Genomic DNA, 22,064 nt, shown 5'->3' on the forward strand with positions numbered 1-22,064 from the left:
AGTGCTGCAGGGAGGATGAGAGTGGATGTCTGTCCTCTGTCCATTGACAGCAGGAGATCATCCATCAATGACACTAATGCAGTTTCAGCTCCATGGCCTGGCCTGACTCTCTATTGTGCTGGGTCTAGGATATTAGATGTCGTTAGAACCTGAACCTGACTGAATAAAAATTAAAATATTTTAAGCCTGTATTATAGTAATTCAAATTCCTCTTTTTTGTGGCAATACTCAGATTTCCATCGCTGAAAAATTATTCAATCTTCATCCCATTTTTTATGTGCTTGTGAATCTGACTGTGGCTCCTTAAACAGAGGAGAAATTAAATTGTCATTTAATTTATTAACCTATGATCTTAACAAGTACTAAAACTGCATTGGGTTACCACAAGCACAGTTTTTCTGTTAGTGAATTTTGTGCTGCAGTGGCAGCATTGGAGACCAATGTCTTCTCCTTATCCAAATCACAGGCTACAGGAATGTAAGTTCTTCTTCAAGTGCTTGCTCATGTCGATTCCATTCTAGGTGTGCGCGTGCTCATGTGCTTGGTCGTCAGAGATTTTTGCCTTAGCAGTATCCGTAGGGCCAGCTGTGGTGCCCTCTTGAGTGCCGCACTCATGTGTCGGTATATCAGGTGCCGCTGGGCCTACGCCCTCTCAGTTCCTTCTTACCACCTGTGGTGATTAGTCGGAGCGCCTTTCCTTGCATAGCAAGGGCTAGCGGTTTCATCTTTTCTGACTTCAAGCCTTAGGGCCTTGTAAATAGCTTGTTTATAGTAGTTATGTTAAGTAGTTGTTAATTGTAGTTAGACGTTAGAGTCCCAGCGGGGACTTTGCCCCAGGCGGGGCATGCCCTGGTCTCCGGGGTTTAAGCCCTGTGCAGACTGTAACAGGCCTATGCCTGTAAGTGACACCCACAGCAGCTGCCTCAAGTGCTTGGGGGAATCGCACATGAAGGACAAGTGTCGTATTTGTAAAAATTTTCGACCCAGGACTTGGAAAGAGTGGGATATTCATTTGTGGGCTCTCCTCATGGAGGCTGCCCTTCGTCCAGCTTCCGAGCTGTCCCGCCAAGACTCACCTAATACCTTGGCCTCGGTGAGCAGTGCACCCTCGTCACCGGGCTCCGCCTGTCACCGCTCCCGATAACCGGAGCCCAAAAAGAAAACAAAGCACGGCTCCCCAGCCCCGGGCAAGAAGGGCAATGGGACATTGGGCAAATGATCCAGTTTGGGCCGCATGGGCACTCTGGAGCCATGTGTACATACCTCCCCAAATGGGGTCCTTAACTCCTTAAAAGATCCACCATTGATTCCCAGGAGTGGTAGGGGACCCAAATTCCTGACAGCATCGATGCCTTCCCTAGCTTCCCTGGCACCAAGAGAGCAGAGGCCTCCACCTGCACTGCCAGCACCCCATGTACCACAGGAAACAGCAAAGGCTCCCTACAAGGGTAAGCCAGCTGCTAAGACCCCCTCAGGGGGCAGTGGAGCTCCATTTATCACCCAAGACAAGGCAGCGCTCTCCTCCTCCCTGCCGCAAATCTCTGGAGTCACAGCCCAGATCCTCTGGGGCTCGCCCTTGGTCACCAGCACCGTGATCGCAGTCCCCACCAACTCGACACGGATCACCTAGGGGGAGGCGCCTGTCCCATACTACCGGCACCATTCACCCTCCCGCTGGTCATCCTCTCAGAGCAGATCTCAGTCGCCTGCCCCATGGGAGTGCTCCCTGTCGTGACTCGGGTCCCCCTGGCACCAGTCCACTCAATACCGGCACCAGTTCCCTTACTTCAGGCACTGGTCTCCAGCATCAACGGTCACCAGGCAGACACAGGCGTTGACCACCCTGTCATGGTCACCGGAAGGGGATTCTTCTGGCACGGAAGGGCAGTTCAGCCCCTTGACCAGACTCCACCAGCACGATTGGGCACCCGAGGCTGCATTGACATCGACGGCGCTGCCTTGGCAGCGCTGCCTTGGCAGCCCTGCCAGTGACCAGCGCAGTGGTCTTATTGGAGTACGTAGGACGTGCTGGTCATGACAATGCCCCCTTCGCACCGCTCATCTGCCACTGCCTCGGAGCAACAGTTGGCGGCACCGACGGCACCAGGCTCAGTGCATGAGTCACGTTCAGAGGTCGGGGTAGAGGAGACTGAACCCACCCCTAAACCTCCCTCTCCCATGGGGGATGATGCTCCTGGGCCTCCCACAGTGGTACAGTCATCATCATCTTCATCCCCGGACAAGGCAGTCGCGGGACCCTCGAGGGCCAGCCCATTGGACGATTTTAAAGAATACCAGGCCATGCTTTGACAGGTGGCCAAGAACTTGGGCCTAGAGGTGGAGGAGATGGCCGAGAAGGCGGACACCTTGTTCAACATCCTCTCAACCTCTACCCCTGTCTGTGTTGCACTACCAGTGCATGATAGGGTCCTCAAAATTGCCAGTGCCCTCCGGCAAACCCCATCGTTCATCCCTCCCACCTCCAAAAGGGCTGAAAAGAAGTACTTTCTCCCAGCCAAAGGGTTCGAGTATCTTTATACTCACCCACCTCCAGGCTCGCTGGTTGTCTCTGTAGCCAACAGAAAAGACAAGACTAGCTCAACTCCCAAAAATAGAGAGGCCAAAAGACTGGACCTTTTCGAGAGAAAAATGTATTCCACTGCCAGCCTGCAGTTCTGGGTGGCGAACTATCAGGCCTTCTTGGGCAGATACAATTTTAACTTATGAGACTCCCTCCGTAAATTCAAGGAGTCCCTCCCTCAGGGTTTGGCACAAGAATTTGGCACTGTGGTAGAGGAGGGCACCACGGTGGCTAGGTGCTCCCTCCAAATGGCATGGGATGCATCGGACTCAGTAGCTAGGGTGATCGTGTCAGTGGTGGTTTTGAGGCACAACTTCTTTCTTCAAACCGCTGGCCTTTCCCAATAGAGGCAGACCTTGATCCAGGACCTCCCATTCAATGGGAATGGACTCTTCTCTGAACAGATGGATGCGAGGCTGCATGGGTTAAAGGACACTTAGGCCACCCTTCGCTCACTGGGCATGCATACGCTGCAATCTGCATGGAAGCAATTCCAGCTGCCCCCGCTGCGAAGGCTTTGGCAGCCTCTTCAGGGGTCTGCAAAGAGAAGGGATAGAGACACGAGTTTTAGTCATCACCGCCTTTCCTCCTCCCACTCACCCGCGCAGCCCAGCCTGGCGAAGCATCCTGGGGGCTAGAAGCGCACATTTTGAAGGTGCGCTCGAGAGCAACATCCCAGTCAATTTCCCGGATCCACCTTGTTCTTTCCTCGACTGTCTACATCCCTAGCATTCGACCTGGTCGCGGGTCACCTCGGACTGCTGGGTGCTGGACATAGTATCTCGGGGCTATACCCTACAATTTTGGGCCGCCCCTCTTTCCTACCACCCATCTTCCCCATCCCTTTTCAGGGACCATTCCCGTGAGCAACTCCTCGTTTAAGAGGTTGAGAACCTCCTGCGCCTGGGGGCGATGGAGGAGGTCCCTCGGGATATGAAAGGAAAAGAGTTCTATTCCCGCTACTTCCTAATCCCAAAGGCAAAAGGGAGCCTCAAACCCATCCTGGACCTGTGTCGCCTCAACAAGTCTCTCAAAAAGTTGAAGTTTCTCATGGTCTCCCTGGCCTCCATCATCCCCTCCCTGGATCCGGGAGACTGGTACGCTGCCCTCAACTTAAAGGACACTTATTTCCATATTTCCATATTCTCAGGTCACAGACGCTTCCTCCGTTTCATAGTGGGCGGGTGCCATTTTCAATTCACAGCACTACCCTTTGGCCTTTCATTGGCTCCAAGGGTGTTCACAAAATGTATGGTGCCAGTGGCTGCTTACCTGAGACATCGAGGGGTCCATATCTTGACGACTGTCTCATCAAAGGCAGGTCTCAGGAGCAAGTGCAGAGGAGCCTTGATCTGTCGCAACCTGGGCCTGTTAATAAATGAGAAAAAATCCACCTTAACGCCCGTCCAGCGAATAGAGTTCCTTGGGGTGGTTCTCGACTCCACGTGAGACAGAGCCTTCCTTCCAGAAGCTCATTTTCAGGCCATGTCGGACCTGATCTCCCTTGTAAAGAACCATCCATTCACCATGGCTCTCACCTGCCTGCGGCTGTTGGGCCACGTGGCCACATGTACATACGTGGTCAGCCATGCTCGGCTCCATCTCCGGCCCCTGAAAGGGTGGCTGGCATCGGTCTACATCCCCAATAGACCATGACCTAGATTGGGTAGTCAGGGTACCGGACCACATCAGGCTGAATTGGTGGTTGGAGCACAGGTCGGTGTTGGAGGGAGTCCTCTTTCCGACCACGTCCCTGACCCTGGTCTCCGATGCTTCGGACCTGGGCTGGGGAGCCCACCTGGGCAAGCTGAGCACCTAGGGCCACTGGTTGTGGGACGATCTGGCCTCCATGACAATGTCAGCTTGCTCAGAGTGGTTCACTTGGCCTGCCAGGCTTTCTTGCCCCATCTGAAGGGCAAGGTGGTGCAGGTTCTGAGGGACAACACTGCCACTTTATTGCGTCAACAGGCAGGGCGGTGACAGGTCTTCGGCCCTTTGTCAAGAAGCTCTCTGCCTTTGGGATTTTTTTGTGCGGCATGCCATTCATCTAATAGCTGCACACCTGCCTGGAACCAGGAACGTGCTGGCAGTCCACCTCAGCAGGACTTTCTCATCTCGCCATGAGTGGTTGCTCCATTCGGAGGTGGTCAGCGTAATCTTCCAGAAGTGGGGGATTCTCCAGGTGGACCTGTTCATGTCCAGGCAGAACAGAAAATGCAATGTGTTCTGTTCAATCTGGGGAATAGACAGGGGACTCCCTGTCACATGCCTTTCTCATTCCATGGTCGGGGGCACTGATGTACGCCTTCCCGCCAGTGCTGTTGATTCACAGGGTCCTGGTGAAGATCAAGCAAGATAGGGCAAAAGTTATTCTAATAGCCTCCACGTGGCCTAGTCAGTGCTGGTTTGGCACGTTGAGCCTTTTGGTACCCGCCGTGCTGCAGTTGCCTCTCTGGCTGGATCTGCTGTCACAGAACCACAGCAGCCTTTTACATCCAAACCTGGCAGCGCTGCACTTGATGGCTTGGCTACTGCATGGCTAAGCGTGGACGAACGGGCATGCTCGGCCCGTGTCCAGCAGGTCTTGCTGGGTAGCAGGAAACCCTCCACCAGAGCGACTTATTTGGCCAAATGGAAAAGATTCACGTTTTGGGCCTCAGAATGGCATATTCGGGCTGAGCAGGAGATCCTGGATTATCTGCTGCACCTAAAAGTCTAAGGTTTGGCCCTGTCACGGATCAAGGTCCCCCTGGCTGCTATCTCAGCTTTCCATCCTCCATTCCAAGGCAGGTCCATCTTCGCTCACGACACGATGGCACGGTTTTTGAAAGGTCTGCAGCGTTTCTACACGCATGTCTGGGATCCTGTCCCTACACCCCCCCGCCCCCCGGCACCTGAATCTCATGCTGTTGAGGCTCATGGGGTCTCTGCTTCTCTCCTGGAAGGTCTCATTCTTGGTCACGATATCATCAGCCCGCAAGGTGTCCGAGATCAGGGTTCTTACTTCGGAGCCATCCTATACGGTCCTCTACGAGGATACGGTCCAAGTGCGACTACACCCAGCTTTTCTGCCCAAGGTCATTTCCCAATTTTGTACTGGCCAGGACATATACTTACCAGTCTTCTAGCCTAATGCATCAGATGAGGAGTGCAGGCTACACGCTCTGGACGTCAGGAGGGCGCTGGCCTTCTACATAGATAGAACAAAGCTGTTCCGTAAGTCAGCGGAGTGGTTTGTTGCGGTGGCAGACAGAATGAAAGGTTGCCCAGTGTCTGCTCAGAGGATTTTGTCCTGGATCACGGTCTGCATTCGCTACTGCTGTGAGCTGGTGAAAGTGCCTCCGCCAGCAATCGTGACGGCACACTCGACTAGGGCACAAACGTTGTCAGCGGCCATCTTGGTACAGGTACCAATCCAAGAGATCTGTAGGGCCACTACCTGGTCATCTGTCCACATGTTCACGTCTCATTATGCGCTTCCCAGCAAGCTCGAGACAATGCTGGCTTTGGCAGAGCAGTGCTGCAAGACTGTGAACTCCGAGCCCACCTCCATTGATACTGCTTATGAGTCATCTAGAATGGAATCAGCATGAACAAGCACTCGAAGAAGGAAAAAACGGTTACCCACCTGTTTTGTAACTGTTGTTCTTTGAGATGTGCTGCTCATGTCCATTCCATTACCCGCCCGCCTGCCCCTCTGTTGGGGTTGTCAGCAAGGAGGAGTGAGAGGCCATAGGGCCGGCGGCACCTGATATACTGACACATGAGCGAGGCACTCAAAGGGGCGCCACAGCTGGCCCTATGGATACCACTAAGGCAAAAATCTCCGACCGCGCACGTGGGCGTGTGCTCACCTAGAATGGAATGGACATGAGCAACACCTCTCGAAGAACAAGTTATGAAAAAGGTGGGTAACCATTTTTTTCCTCATCCTGCCCTTCCAATGTGTTTCAGTTCCCAGCATTAGGAGCAAGAGAGTTAGTTCAGTCTCCATCCCCACTCATTCCTGTGCCTCTCTAATGAGGCTTGTAACAATGGTGCCGACTAAGATTATATGTCTTGTGATTACAATACTTGTTGACTGACTAAGAACTGGTCTGAACCAGATCAAAGCTTGTCTGTTTTATGGATCTTCGAATTTTTAAAAAAATATTTCCTTTTCTAGTTTCCTCTCTATACACTTTAAGTCTGATGTCATTTATAACACATACCTAGATAGTTATATTTGTACTTGTCACCTTAACTAAAGATGTCCTGACATGAGGATTAGTGTGATCCAGTGAAAGTCTCTCATATTTTGGAATTATGAATAGATAGCATGAGGCATAACAAGAAAATGATGTATCTTCTAGTTTGCTCACCTTTTTGTACTCTATCCTTGATTGACAATGATTGCACACAACAATTTTAAAGCTGTAACTACTCCTCAGTTGCGTAGTATTAACATAAGTATGTACATTATTTGTTGGCTGCCAACCACAATTTGAAACTCTAATCTTTTTTACTTAGAGGAAGATGTGGAATTACAAGAGGCTATCAAACGAAGCCTGGAGGAAATGTAAATGAAGATACTCCTGTATGCAAATAGCATGCTATCAAAGCTGCTTACAGAAGTGGAAGCTTGTTCATCCATTAACAAAGGGTCAGAAAATACTGCTTTAAAAATGTGCTTATTCCTTTAATGGTTAAACTTGTAATTATTATGTTGCTGATCGTTTCATGCAACTAAATTGACAAATGGAGCTTATGGATGTATGTCTCGCAACATCCTCTATATGACAAAGGAAAATAAATTGTTAAAAGCCTTACACATTCCTTTTCTAATGATTCTGACTGACTTTAAGTTCAGTTCTTGTTCTAATCTAGGCATGTAACTTGAGGTAGGCTGATCTTATACATGTTGTGGTGTCTTTAAAGGGTTGTTCATTTAATTCTTCCATTGTAAAAATTTCATTGTCTCATTTTACTTTTTCAGTGTACCCTTTGCAACAGATAAAAATAGTAAACCTCAGTTAATCTCAGACCACCTTGCCTTACTGATAATTTTATAAAGAGAAGCTTAGTCTCCAGGCCTGCAATTTATGATTCATGGGCTCACCCCTATGCCTGCACAAAGCTTTACTCCACATGAGCACAGAGGTATTGCCCACAAGTTGTAAATTGCAGGATCAGTGTCCTAGAATGTACAGTTGTTTACTGCTATCTTTACTTTTAATTTTTTATGAATGTGCATATTTTAATTTGAGTATGAGAGCTTGTTATGTTAGTTGGTTTAAAAATCTCATCAGCTGTATACCCTGTCTTGTTTAAGGCTGAAGCAAAGTTTGTAAATAAAAACACTGAAGCAAAAATTATTTGCTTGCAAAATCCCTCTTTATTTGCGGTACAAGTGAAATAATTTAAGCAGGCAAGTCCTTCCTGTATTCCATCCTCTTTATAATATGCATTTGTTGGTTTTTAAAGAGGTGGTGTTTCAATATTTGACTATAATTAAAAACGTTAATTTTTTTGTATGCTGTCCTTAATTTTTTAAGAAAAATGCCTTTAGCTTTCCCTTCTCAAGCTTTTCGATCCCCTTTCCTCCACAAAAAAAAATACCTGTGCATGCCAGCTGGATTTACCTAGTTTCTGTTGATTGTAGATGTAGAGGAAGGAAAGTTTAGTGAAATAAAATACCATCTCTGCATTTTATTTTTGCATAAGCACTTGGCAGCTTGTCTGTAACTGGTGTAAGTCTAAGTACTGGTACATCATACACAGAAATACCTGTTCTCTAAAAATGAGCCAGATGTATTAAAAAGGAACACAAAATTTTACTGAATGTAAACCCTTACAAAAAGTAAAAATAACACACAGCTGTAATTCCTTACACTTCAGAAACATGCTATGAAATAGTGACATGGACTTCAGTGTTTGATATCTGATATCCCTGTTGCAAATAAAGCTGACCTGAAGCCACTCATCTAGAGTATCTAGTGAGGAATCTCACAGCTCTTTAACAATCATACGAGTAGCTGAAAGATGCAACTCATTTGAATCCTGGTAAACAGTTTGGAAAGGGCTTTCACAGCTGTTGGGGAAAAAAAATATCTGAACGTGACAGTAGTGTAAGTAGAACATTGCTACTCCATTAGCCCTGATGCTAGGAAAGCAGAGGTAAGATTTATTTTACTGTAGTAACATTTAAATCTGCACCTGCAGCTCCCATCTGAGGGAAGTGCCACTTGAGTCTTGAAGCTGGTTCAGGACACTGCTCTTCAACCTCCTGAACACCAGACTCAGTCACCAGAAGAACAAATGGTCTTACTAAACAAGCTTTCACAATAAAATGCATTCAAAGGAGGTCTTTCATCCTAAAGAGCTTTCCAAACTAAAAAGATAATGGTTTGTAAAATTATTTTAGGCTGAAAGTCCCATTCTAATCATAGTGTATTTCTGATTATCCAGATAACATGGGAGGTGGGGGGGAGACAGATTTTATTTGGATAATCGGGAGTTCAGAGAATCAACGGGGCAGGAGACATTCAGCAGCAGGGGGCCTCTCTCCTGGCTAGGGATTCATCATCCTTCTCCTTGCATTCCTGCCTGGGGTGTCTGCTCTGCCCCATTCACTCAGTCGCATGACAGCACGGCTGCAGAGGGCTCCCTACACTGCCGCAGGGCCAGTGACACCTCATCCCTGTGGGCCAAAAGAGAGACCCTGGCCAGGACTCTGTTGTGCCCCACCAGGATTACAACCTTCTCTGTACATTGCATCTGTGGGGTTGGCATCATTGGCAGCACAGGGAGCCCGCTGCAGCTCTGCTGTCACGGCCCCCTCTCGCACTCCTGTGACAGCAGGGCTGCAGAGGGCTCCTGTACTGCTGTAGGAGTCATTCAGCAGCAAGGTGGCCTCCCCTGCAGCCAGGCGCTCTTCCTCAAATTCCTGACCAGGGGTCTCTGCTCTGTTGTCCAAAGTTCCATGTTATCTGAATCCCTTCCTTTCCCCCCAGCATGAGATACATGAGGGACAAGGAAGGGATTCGGATATGAGATACATTTGGGTTTCAGATACATGGGAGTATACTGTATAGAGTATTATTATGAAAGCTTACTTCAGCTGAGGCACTTTGTTCTTCTGGGCCGTAGCGATGGGTAAGCCTAAGTACATAAGCTGTTTATTCCTCTCTAGAGTAGGGTACCTTGGTTTCTGAGCAGCTGCCAACTTGCATTTTTTATCCCTTACATCAGCAAATGCTGCAGTAAATATAAAGACTGACTATACCTGTTACCTACTCATAGATCATAGGCAAAGTGCTATTATCCTCATTTTACAGATGGGACCTAAGACACAGAAAGGTTAAGTGACTTGCCCAGGGTCACACAGAATACTTGTAGAATAATTGGCAATTGAACCCTCTTATGTCAACTCCTAGGCTAGTGTCCTAACCACGGGACAGTCTTTCCTCTCATTAGCTGCATGTGGTTCTATTCTCTATGTAGTCAATTAGGCTCTAATAATGAGGGCAGCCATGTATGTTATAAAGAATGTCCAGAAGTATAGCTATCCTGATTTCTGCCCATGGTGTCCGGGATTTCTAAACAGTTCTCGACTAACTGACTCATCCAAAGTTTTCTCAGTTACCGCATCCTTCAGCATAATCTTCCTGCTCTTCCATTCTCACAAGTATGGAGTCTCAAAACAGACTCAATGCAGACACCCTACACTGAAGGATCTGGATCTGCAATTGTGGTGGCAATTCATGTGGTGAAAGAATTTTGACTGCCCCTTTCCCTTTGTAACATAAAGCAGTACAAGTGACTTGTTCATTAGACATTTATTTACAAGATTGTTAGAATTCATTTTTCACCCCTTCAGAATACTTGTAATAAGTCATTTTGTTTGCTTTTTCACATAGCTATTTAAAAGGAAAAACTCCCCCACTCTGCCTTGCCAATTCCTACCTTTCATTTTAATGTTGTAACATTCAAATAGGTGTTCTCTGCCTTCCAATTTAATGTTGTTGTAGCATTTGCATAGATATGATATATAATGTCCAAAAGAAATTAGTGACTCCAGATGTTTTGCAAACCCACATTTGCTCTGGTGAGTATTAACTTAGTTCTATGACTTCAAAATCCCTGCCACTGGTTCTTTACCTTTTGATGCTCAATTTTTGTTTGTGGCAGACTTTTCTTTGGTCATAAGCATTTCTCTGTCTGCCAGGTACAAAGAGAAAATAAGAGGCCTATAGTAGGTTCGCGCCGGGGCTCTACCCTCCGGGACGGAGGGGCGCCACACCGACTCACTACGGCACAGACAGTCAAAGCTCAGGCCCCTTTACGCAGGGGCTGAGCGATCCACAGTTCAGGGAACTCAGGCCCTCAGGCACGGCTGAGCAAACACTCAGCTAGCTCAGGCCCTTCGGTGCAGGGGCTGAGCAATAATCAACAGTTTAAGCAGGCCCAGGCCCTGGATCAGGGCGGGGCACAAACAGTCACAGCTCAGGCCCTTTGGTGCAGGGGCTGAACAACAGTCAGTTAAGGGGCTCAGGCCCTCTGGTGCAGGGGCTGAGCAACAATGCACTTGGGGGAGGCCCAGGTTCCTACCTGAGCGTTGGGTGAGGGGGAAGCCTGCCACCCGTGAGCGGGGGTGGCAGGGGGGGACGCAGGCCCACCCACTCCACTGCGTCCCAGCCCGGGGCCCTAGCAGCGGTTACTGCCGCTGCTGGTCAGTGGGGTGTCCTGACCGAAACACACTGACATCGGCTCACAGGTCTCTGAAGCCTGACCGGGGTCGGCTACCCCCGGGCTACTTCCGTGTTCCCCCTCGGGGCCTACCTCGTTGGCGACGCCGGGTTCGGGCCAGTCCAGCAGCATCAGTTCCTCTGGGGCGGGGCTTGGGGGCAGGTCCGGCAGTTCTCCACTAGGGTAGCTGGCCCGGGGCAGGCTTGGCCAGTCCTCCTCGGGGTAGCTGGCCCGGGGCAGGCTTGGCCAGTCCTCCTCGGGGTAGCTGGCGAGAGGTAGGCTCGACCAGCGCGGTGGGGTAGCAGGCGGCCTGCGGCTGTCTCCCAAGCGGGAGCTCGGCCCGGGACGTCTGCTCTCTCTGCCGGCCTGGGCTGCACTGAGCTCTGCCAGCGGGCTTTTATACTTCCAGGTCGGGCCCGTGACCTCGGAGGGGCGGGCGCCGGACCCGGTGGCTCCGCCCACGTTGGGGTTAGGGGAAGTTCGGCCCTATGCGGGACGGAGGGGCGCCACACCGCCTCACTACAAGGCCAAATAAGTCAGCATAATTGTTATGAAACTTGTTATGGGCACTAAAGTTTGATCCCTTTCGGGCTGCTTTTGTAAAGATTAAACTAAGATCACTGCCTCTCCTCTGTGGATTTTTTTAACTGTGAATTATTTGCCTCGTATGTAATAGCTGTATAGACTAGGTAACAAACAGGGTTATTTGTATCAACTTCTTAATGCTCAGAAATAAGTACTATAGCTACCTATAGGGGTCAGATCCTTTTGGAGTCTGAGGAAACTTCTGTAGATGGGTCTGTGTGGTAAATATTGTGTGACATGTAGGCCCTTCTAATCTTTACCAAATATGGTTAAGTTTACAGAACTAATGAGATCACAACATACTTTCTCTCATAAAAGGAAAGTCTTCCATCATCCTTGCATGCAATCTGAGAGATATTTACAATAACTGCTACCTCTGTTTTACAATTCATTTAACATAGAAACAAAACAGATGCAGCTGAACCTGAAATTAAGGCCCTTTTTCACTAAGAGCATCTCTACATGAATAGTTACTGCACATTTACCACAAATCTACCCCACAGATGTGGGCAGTGCAGTAACTATTGTGTGGACCTTGCTGATGTGCACTAACAGTTCCTTAGCATGCTTTGATCTGTCCTGTTTCAAACTGGGCTCAGTTAAAGCACACTAAGGAACTTCTACGTCAGCAGTCTCTACGTGGACAGGCCGTGCGTGACATGCTGGTGCGAGGTAGATTGAAACCCCAGCATGCCACGAACTAACTTCATATAGACAACTTCTAAGTTAATCAAGAGAGTCTGTTCTTAATCTACCTTATATCTACTTTTCCTTGACATCTTTGAACTGACTCTAGTTTTCTTAAATATTTCTTGCAGGAATTAAGGCAGGAATTAAAATACAGTTATAACATCCTGGTCAGATCCAGTGGTGAAGGTGTGAGGAAAATGTTGTCTTTTGTACTAGTTTGGCAATCTATGGACAATAAGAGAGCACTCAAAGAAGATAAGGCCATTGCCATTGCAGAGAAACTAAATGAATTCTTTACATCAGTCTTCATTGCAGAGGGTGTGAGGGAGATTCCCACACTTGGGCCGTTCTGTTTAGGTGACAAATCTGAGGAACCGTCCCACATTGAGTTGTCAATAGAGGAGGTTTTGGAACAAATTTATTACTTATTACTGTTTATCAGTCATAGAATCATAGAATATCAGGGTTGGAAGGGACCTCAGGAGGTCATCTAGTCCAACCCCCTGCTCAAAGCAGGACCAATTCCCAACTAAATCATCCCAGCCAGGGCTTTGTCAAGCCGGGCCTTAAAAACCTCCAAGGAAGGAGATTCCACCACCTCCCTAGGTAAAGCACTCCAGTGCTTCACCACCCTCCTAGTGAAATAGTGTTTCCTAATATCCAACCTAGACCTCCCCCACTGCAACTTGAGACCATTGCTCCTTGTTCTGTCATCTGCCACCACTGAGAACAGCCGAGCTCCATCCTCTTTGGAACCCCCCTTCAGGTAGTTGAAAGCAGCTATCAAATCCCCCCTCATTCTTCTCTTCTGGAGACTAAACAATCCCAGTTCCCTCAGCCTCTCCTCATAAGTCGTGCTTATAATTTTTGTTGCCCTCCGCTGGACTCTTTCCAATATTTCCACATCCTTCTTGTAGTGTGGGGCCCAAAACTGGACACAGTACTCCAGATGAGGCCTCACCAATGTCGAATAAAGGGGAACGATCACGTTCCTCGATCTGCTGGCAATGCCCCTACTTATACAGCCCAAAATGCCGTTAGCCTTCTTGGCAACAAGAGCACACTGTTGACTCATATCCAGCTAGTCGTCCACTGTGACCCCTAGGTCCTTTTCTGCAGAACTGCTACTTAGCCATTCGGTCCTTAGTCTGTAGCAGTGCATAGGATTCTTCTGTCCTAAGTGCAGGACTCTGCACTTGTCCTTGTTGAACCTCAGCAGGTTTTTTTTGGCCCAATCCTCTAATTCACTCTAGTCACCCAAGAGTTCTGAAGGAATTCAAATATGAAAATGCAGAATTACTAACAGTGGCATGTAACTTATCATTTAAATCTGCTTCTGTACCTGATGACTGGAGGCTATCTAATGTGACACCAATTTTTTAAAAAGGCTCCAGAGGCAATCCTGGAAATTAGATTATTAACCTAACTTCAGTACCTGGCAAATTGGCTGAAACTATAGTATAGAACAGAATTATCAGACACATAGATAAACATGATTTGTTGGGGAAGAGTCAGCGTGGCTTTTGTAAAGGGAAATCATGCCTCACCCATCTACTAGAATTCTTGGGGGGGCGGGGTTCACAGTGAATGTACTGTACTTGGACTTTCAGAAAGCCTTTGACCAGTTCCCTCACCAAAGGCTCATAAGCAAAGTAAGCAGTCATGGGATAGGAGGGAAGGTCCTTTCATGGATCAGTAACTGGTTAAAAGATAGGAAACAAAGGGTAAGAATAAATGGTCAGTTTTCAGAATGGAGAGAGTTAAATTGTGGTGTCCCCCAGGGTTCTGTACTGGGACCTGTGCTGTTCAACGTATTCATAAATTATCTGGAAAAAGAGATAAACAGTGAGGTGGCAAAATTTGCAGACAATACAAAATTACTCAAGATCATGAAGGCCAAAGCACACTGCAAAGAGTTACAAAGGGATCTCACTAAACTGGGTGACTGGGCAAAAAAATGGCAGATGAAATTCAATGTTGATAAATGCAAAGTAATGCACATTGGAAAATATAATCCCAACTCTACATACAAAATGATAGGGTCTAAATTAGCTGTCACCCCTCAAGAAAGAGATCTTGGACTCAATGTGGATAGTTCTGTGAAAACAACCGCTCAATGTATAGTGGCAGTCAAAAAAAGCGAACAATGTTAGGAACCATTAGGAAATGGATGGAAGACAGAAAATATCATAATGCCAGTATATAAATCTGGTGCACCTACACCTGGAATACTGTTTGCCATTCAGGTCACCCCATCTTAAAAAAGATACATTAGAAAAGGAAAAGGTACAGAGAAGGAGAACAAAAAGTATTAAGGGTGTGGAACAGCTTCCATAGGGGAAGCAATTAAAAAGACTGGGACTTTTCAATTTGGAAAAGGGATGACTAAAATGGGATATTATAGAGGGCTTAAAATTGTGACTTGTGGTGTAGAAAGTGAATAAGGAAGTGTTATTTACTCCTTCACATAACATAACCAACAGGGGTCACTCAAATTAATAGGCAGCAGGTTTAAAACAAACGAAAGGAAGTACTACTTCACACAACACACAGTCAACCTGTGGAACTCATTGCCAGGGGATGGTGTGAAGGCCAAAACTGTAACAAGGTTAAAAAAAGAACTAGATAAGTTCATGGAAGATAGGTACATCAATGGTGATTAGCCAAGATGGATAGGGATGCAACGCCATGCTCTGAATTCCCTTAGCCTCTGATTGCTAGAAGCTTGGAGTGGACGATGGGATGGATCACTCAACGATTGCCTGTTCTGTTCATTCCTTCTGAAGTGCCTGGTATTGGCCACTGTTGGAAGACTGGATACTGGGCTACTCAGTATGGCTGTTCTTATGTTCTTAATCGGTATGTGTGCAAAATGAGTGTAACTTACATTCTCAGTGGACAGAAGGAGAATGTCAAAATAACAAAAGAGGTTGGAAAAACAATAAAGGGTGTAAAAAATACCCTCTGTAAGTTGCTTTCCTTGCTACATCATTTCCTTGGAGTTCTGCAATGCACTGTGCTTGGGGCTACATCTTAAATCTATCTGGCAAATGCAGCTGGTGCAGAATTCAGCAGCTCCATTGTTACTCAGCATGTCATTTTGCTGTACACATAGAACCTGTGCTCTATGATCTGAACTGGCTGCCTATTGGTTTTTGGACTGATTTTAAGGTTGGTTTGTCATATAAAGGACTATAGGACTTGGGACAACTGAGATACTGCCTCTTTCCTCATGAGACAAGGCCACGGTTGTGGTCAGAGCAGGCATGTGAACTGAAATTCCATTGGTGGTAAAAAAAAAAAAAAAAAGGCTGCTGGTATTTACCGCTAGAGCCCCACATCTGTGGAGCTCACCACTCCCCTTGACCCTAGTCTGCAACAGTTGGAGTTTAACCTTTAGGGCACATGACTGGTAGGGAGTTGGGAGACCACTGGGGACTCCAACAAGGGTTTGGTGGAGATGGAGATTGTGGTTATTTTTACTCTACCAAAGTAGTGCTCTCAGAGAGTTAATTGCTGAGTTTGTTATGTATGAGTTGTATTTTAAGTGTGTGTGTCAAAGGCACCTACCACCTGGGATGAGCGCTCTTTTATTTAGTTAGTACAAATCTCAATAAGTAAGTAGCAGAAAAGAGGAGACAAAGAGTCTTAGTGGTCCTATTGTATATAGAAAACTAGGACAATTTAATTTAATTTAACATAGGACAAAAAGTAGTGAAATAAATGTCTCAATAATTTAACTTTAACTCAAGACAGCTTGGGACATGATGTCTTTCTGAATGGACAAGCCTGAGAGAACAGTTATTTTGGCTCATTTTACTGTGAATACTGAAAACATCACCCATATGCAACACAAGACCCATTGATTGAATGCCAAAAGTTGGTCTGGCAGGGAATGCTAAGTAGTATTTGCTCAAATCTGCTTTTAGTAATGATTAGATGGGTTCCCCTACTGATAGCTTTGTTTTCAAGCCCTTGTTGCCCTAGATATTCCATAGACATAAAGTGATGGCAAATGAGCCCTGTCTGTGGCTTGAGCTACCAGCACCACTGGTACTGTAGGAACCCAAGTGTACAAACTGGTCTTTGCAAGTTAGTTTCCTCAGTCAATATTAATTTACTACAAGTGGTTTTCCCTGATTCCTGCCCACTTCAGCTGCCACCTGTCATGTAAGTGCTGCAGTGGAGCTAAATTATGGCTGTGTGGAGTATGGTGTAATAATAGGCAGCAGGTTTGAAACAAACCAAAGGAAGTATTTCTTCACACAACACATGGTCAACCTGTGGAACTCTTTGCCAGAGGATGTTGTGAAGGCCACAATTATAACAAGGTTCAAAAAAGAACTAGATAAATTCATGGAGGACAGGTCCATCAATGGCTATTAGCCAGGATGGGCAGGGATGGTGTCTCTAGCCTCTGTTTGCCAGAAGCTGGGAATGGGTGATGGGCTGGATCACTTGATGATTTCCTGTTCTGTTCGTTCCTTCTGGGGCACCTGACATTGGCCACTGTCGGAAGATAGGATACTGGGCTAGATGGGGCTTTGGTCTGACCCAGTATGGCCGTTCTTATGACTTACGAATATTAATCCATACTCTGTCTGTGAAGTAGATAAGCACTTTACAGATGGGGAAACTCAGAGAAGTTAAATCAAAGTCTCAGAGTTTACCAGTGGTGTAGCTGGGATTAGGACTCAGGATTCCTGGCTCCCAATCTACCAAACTATGCATGCTACTACATAATAGCTTGTTCTTTAAGGATGGTGGCTTTCCCAGGCCCTTGGACTGAAATATTTAGTAATAATAATGCTTCTCCTTTGTGGCTAACCAACAGGGTGACATGACCCTTAAGAATTAGAATCAAAAAGACTTATTATGTCAGTAAAAGTGCTTCAAGCCAGTATAAAGTCTGTTTCTGGAGTACAGTTTGAGGTTGTTTCTTGGATGGCACCAAACAACTCTGGTGTTTTTCTTTCTTTCTTCTCCCTCCAAGCTTCCTCTCTTGCATCAGAATTGGAGGTTTTTTAAGTCTGTCTCCCTCCCCTCCCCCCCTCTGCTCCCTTATTTCTCCTCTGCTCCTTCAGATGCCTGATCTTGTTTCTCCTTTTGGCAGGGCTTTTTTTTTTTTTTTTTATCTCCAGAACTCATTCAGGTCCTTGGTAAAATCATTTAAAATTGGTCTGGGAAGGCCAGTATATTATTGTGAAGATAGCTTCCCCTCTCTAGTCCTGACTCAGCCCAACACAAGCAGCAAAGGTTTTAGGGATGTCACTGAAATCCTTATACTTCTCTGCATCAAATTCTGGTCCACCAGGAGTCAATGAGCAAATTCCCACTGACTTCAGTGGGACCAGGATTTGGCCCTTTTGTGTCTGGTTCTTGCTGCTTCAGGCATGGAGGTGAGTAGAGATAGCAAGAGCAGAGTTGAGAAGCTTCTGCGCTGAAGCTAAGGGGAAGAGAGCTTTTGGGGCAGTGGGGTGAGTCTCTGTCCCATCTCCTTTGGGGACAGAGGTGGTGGGGTGACTCTCTGGCTCATTTCTCAGGGGGAGTTTGTCCCAGTGGGTCACTGAGGAGGAGTTGGCTGGGACTGCGGGGGAGGCAACAGCCTCCTCCTTTGGCAATGTGTTGTGTCATAGAATCATAGAATATCAGGGTTGGAAGGGACCTCAGGAGGTCATCTAGTCCAACCCCCTGCTCAAAGCAGGACCAATTCCCAACTAAATCATCCCAGCCAGGGCTTTGTCAAGCCAGGCCTTAAAAACCTCCAAGGAAGGAGACTCCACCACCTCCCTAGGTAACGCATTCCAGTGCTTCACCACTCTCCTAGTGAAATAGTGTTTCCTAATATCCAACCTAGACCTCCCCCACTGCAACTTGAGACCATTGCTCCTTGTTCTGTCATCTGCCACCACTGAGAACAGCCGAGCTCCATCCTCTTTGGAATCCCCCTTCAGGTAGTTGAAGGCTGCTATCAAATCCCCCCTCATTCTTCTCTTCTGGAGACTAAACAATCCCAGTTCCCTCAGCCTCTCCTCATAAGTCATGTGCTCCAGACCCCTAATAATTTTTGTTGCCCTCCGCTGGACTCTTTCCAATTTTTCCACATCCTCCTTGTAGTGTGGGGCCCAAAACTGGACACAGTACTCCAGATGAGGCCTCACCAATGTCGAATAAAGGGGAACGATCACATTCCTCGATCTGCTGGCAATGCCCCTACTTATACAGCCCAAAATGCCATTAGCCTTCTTGGCAACAAGAGCACACTGTTGACTCATATCCAGCTTCTCGTCCACTGTGACCCCTAGGTCCTTTTCTGCAGAAAACTTGGCCTGGCCACCTCTGGGCCTCGGGAGGGAGCTAAGAGGACCTGAAGTGCTTTGTGCAGAGAACATTTTGTAGGGTAAGCAGCAAGAGGACCGTGCATTAAGATGTGTCAGAGTCAGGATGAACGCTAGCTGGACAAAGAGGTATCTGCAATGGCAGAAAGAGCTTCATCTGAGCAGACAGACATATGCTGCCCTCACCTTAGTAATAATCACCAGACACCTTGCTTCCCACCCCTTCCTGGGGCAGTAACTGCAGAGGATAGTGAGCTCTATGTTTCTGTTGCAGACAGGGCTCAAAGTGGAAACTGCTGCTTTCACAGGGGGTAAAATGTGTTGTCCCTTTTGGGGGCTGGAGGGATCCTCCAGGACTAGGGAATGTGGGACAGTCTTCGCGCTGTGCACCAGTGCAGTGAGTCTGGCTCCTCACACTCCCACACCCCACACACACCAGCAGAGGGACCAGTCTGTCCCAGTGCTTAATTTGTGCCAGGGCTTACCAGGGCTGAGCCCCGGCATCTCTAGGCTTGGCAATTCATAGTCACAGAACCTCTGGGCTGTTATCCTTGTTGTGTGAGTCAAGGGCAACAGAATTGTACTTAGCATACCCTGATTGAGAGACTCACCCTCAACTAAATGGCACTTGCTAGCAGGGCCGGCTCTGGCTTTTTTGCCGCCCCAGGCAAAAAAGCCTCCGCCGCGCCCCCCCCCCCCCCGCAGGGGGGGGGCGGCCGGAGCCCGGGGGGGGGGGCGGCGAGCCCCGGGGCAAGGGTGGCGAGCCCCGGCGGGGGCTCCGCTCTCCCCCCGGCGGCCGGGGGGAGGGCGCCAGAGGGGAGGGCGGCCGGAGCCCTGGGAGGAGGGCGGCGAGCCCCGGCGGGGGCTCGGCTCTCCCCCCCGCCCCCCGGCGGCCAGAGCGCCGGGGGCAGGGCGGCGAGCCCCGGCGGGGGCTCGGCTCTCCCCCCGGCGGCCAGAGCGCCGGGGGCAGGGCGGCGAGAGGGCGGCGAGCCCCGGCTGGGGCTCGGCTCTCCCCCCGGCGGCCAGAGCGCCGGGGGCAGGGCGGCGAGAGGGCGGCGAGCCCCGGCTGGGGCTCGGCTCTCCCCCCGGTGGCCAGAGCGCAGGGCGGCGAGCCCCGGCAGGGGCTCGCTGCTCTCCCCCCCGGCAGCTGGGGGGAGGGCGCGGGGGGGAGGGTGGCCAGAACGCCGGGGGGAGGGCGGCGAGCCCGGCTGTGGCCCCGCTCTCCCCGGCGGCCCGAGCGCCGCGCCGCCCCCCTCCAGGTGCCGCCCCAAGCACCAGCTTGGTTGCCTGGTGCCTGGAGCCAGCCCTGCTTGCTAGGCAGGGGACATGGGTTCCAAAAGCTAGGGGGAGAGATGCCTGCATCAGGGTTTCAGGCACCATTTGGTTTTTCCTCTCTCCACTGCATAATAAAAGAGCTAATTTAGATTAATTGTGTTTTATTACACACTGCAGAGCTGAAATATCTGATATCTAGGTCTAAGCATTAGACATGCTTTGGGATAGTGTCTCTAATACAAGAGACTGCCTAGTGTGCACTGCAACAGCGGTGAGACTCCTCCATTAACAACTGAAATCACTGAGAGCTGTGATAAGTGGTGGGACCTGAAGACATTCTGGTGGGTCGGCAATTGGCTGGCGGAGAAGACTGGAGCAGAGCCCAACAGAGAGCGTGGCAATCGGCCTTTGGCCAGCAGGGTGGCTGGCGAAGAGGCATGGAGTGTCAATCAGGCAGCTGGCAAAGAGGAGTGGTAAGTGAGTGCCCGGGTAGGGGAGTGAATAAAGTGCCTTGGTACACCCCTCCACCCAGGGTGGGAGGTCAACTCTGCAGATGCACCGCTGAAGTTTGGGTCTGCACTGACCAAGGACAATAACTGTGAGTGGGGTGCAGAGAAGGGACGGGCACGTTAAAGAGAATTTTGGTTGCTGGACTTAAGAATACTGTCCAACTTCCTTGGGGGTTGGGCTTTTGTTCATGGTTTCTGTTTATGAACCCTGTTTGCGGTGTTTTCCCAAATTAATGATAAGTTACTTCCCTCCTTTTATACAGTTTTTTTTATACACTCAGACTCTGTGCTTGTGAGAGGGGAAGTATTGCCTCTTAGGGTATGTCTATACTACCTGCCGGATCGGTGGGCAGCAATTGATCCAGCGGGGGTCAATTTATCTCATCCAGTCTAGACGCAATAAATCAACCCCTGAGCACTCTCCCGTTGACTCCTGTACTCCACCGCCATGAGAGGTGCAGGCAGAGTTGACAGGGGAGCGGCAGCAGTCGACTCACCGCATTGAAGACACCACGGTGAGTAGGTCTAAGTACATTGACTTCAGCTACATTATTCACGTAGCTGAAGTTGCGTAACTTAGATCGATTTCCTGCCCTCCCAGTGTAGACCAGGCCCTAGAGGTGCCCAGGAGGTGGTGTGTAATTGTCTCAAGTCAGTGGGTGGGAGCTCGAGCCACTTTTGTGTTGTGTTGTTGGAAAGGAACCCCTAGATACTGAACCCAGCCCTTGTTACTACCCTCTCTGACTGACAGAAGGGTTACAAATTTGAAAACAATTGCTTGAGCCCCAGCACCTCTTTCATTGTAAATTAAGCACCGGTCTGCCCCCCTCTCTCTGCTGCAGAAGCAGCAGCAAGGCGAAGCTATAGCTGCCCTCCCCATAGTGCATTGCTGGGTTAGAGCTCATCCCCTGGAGTGAGTCTCTGCCTGGTCCCAAGAGCAGGCAGTGGCATTATCCTCTGTCCCCCAGGGGGTAGAGTTATTCCAGGGGGACAATGGATGAATCCCCCTAGCAGGGTACCTGACCTGTGCTTCTACAGGAGGCCACCTGGCGAGTCTGTCACTTTCCCCAGCAGAATGAGTCCTGCCCCATGGCTGGGGAGTGGTGCTATGTGCCATGCCCCTGCCTGGCCTAGGGTGACCAGATAGCAACTGTGAAAAATCGGGATGGGGGTGTAATAGGAACCCATATTTAAAAAAAAAGCCCAAATATCAGGACTGTCCCTATAAAATCGGGACATCTGGTCAACCTAGCCTGGCCCCACAGGGTGTGGATGCGGTGGAGGGGCGACTCTGAGTCTGTGTCTCCCATCCCCCTGGCAGGGAGCAGTCAGGCAACCCCCATGAGGTGACGGGCTAGC

General features: G+C 48.8%; 1 protein-coding gene across 1 annotated transcript in view; it reads left to right on the top strand.

The window, feature by feature from the left end:
* Positions 1 to 7,359, top strand: part of ZNF451 (zinc finger protein 451) — an 86,773-nt gene extending 79,414 nt beyond the window's left edge. The window contains 1 exon segment of the mRNA XM_065401593.1: positions 7,091 to 7,359. Coding sequence (XP_065257665.1) covers positions 7,091 to 7,143 — 53 coding nt within the window. The 3' untranslated portion in view covers positions 7,144 to 7,359.
* Positions 7,360 to 22,064: the final 14,705 nt, after the last annotated feature.

This window comes from Emys orbicularis, chromosome 3 (assembly GCF_028017835.1).
Source record: "Emys orbicularis isolate rEmyOrb1 chromosome 3, rEmyOrb1.hap1, whole genome shotgun sequence".
In the NCBI taxonomy this organism is placed as follows: Eukaryota; Metazoa; Chordata; order Testudines; family Emydidae; genus Emys; species Emys orbicularis.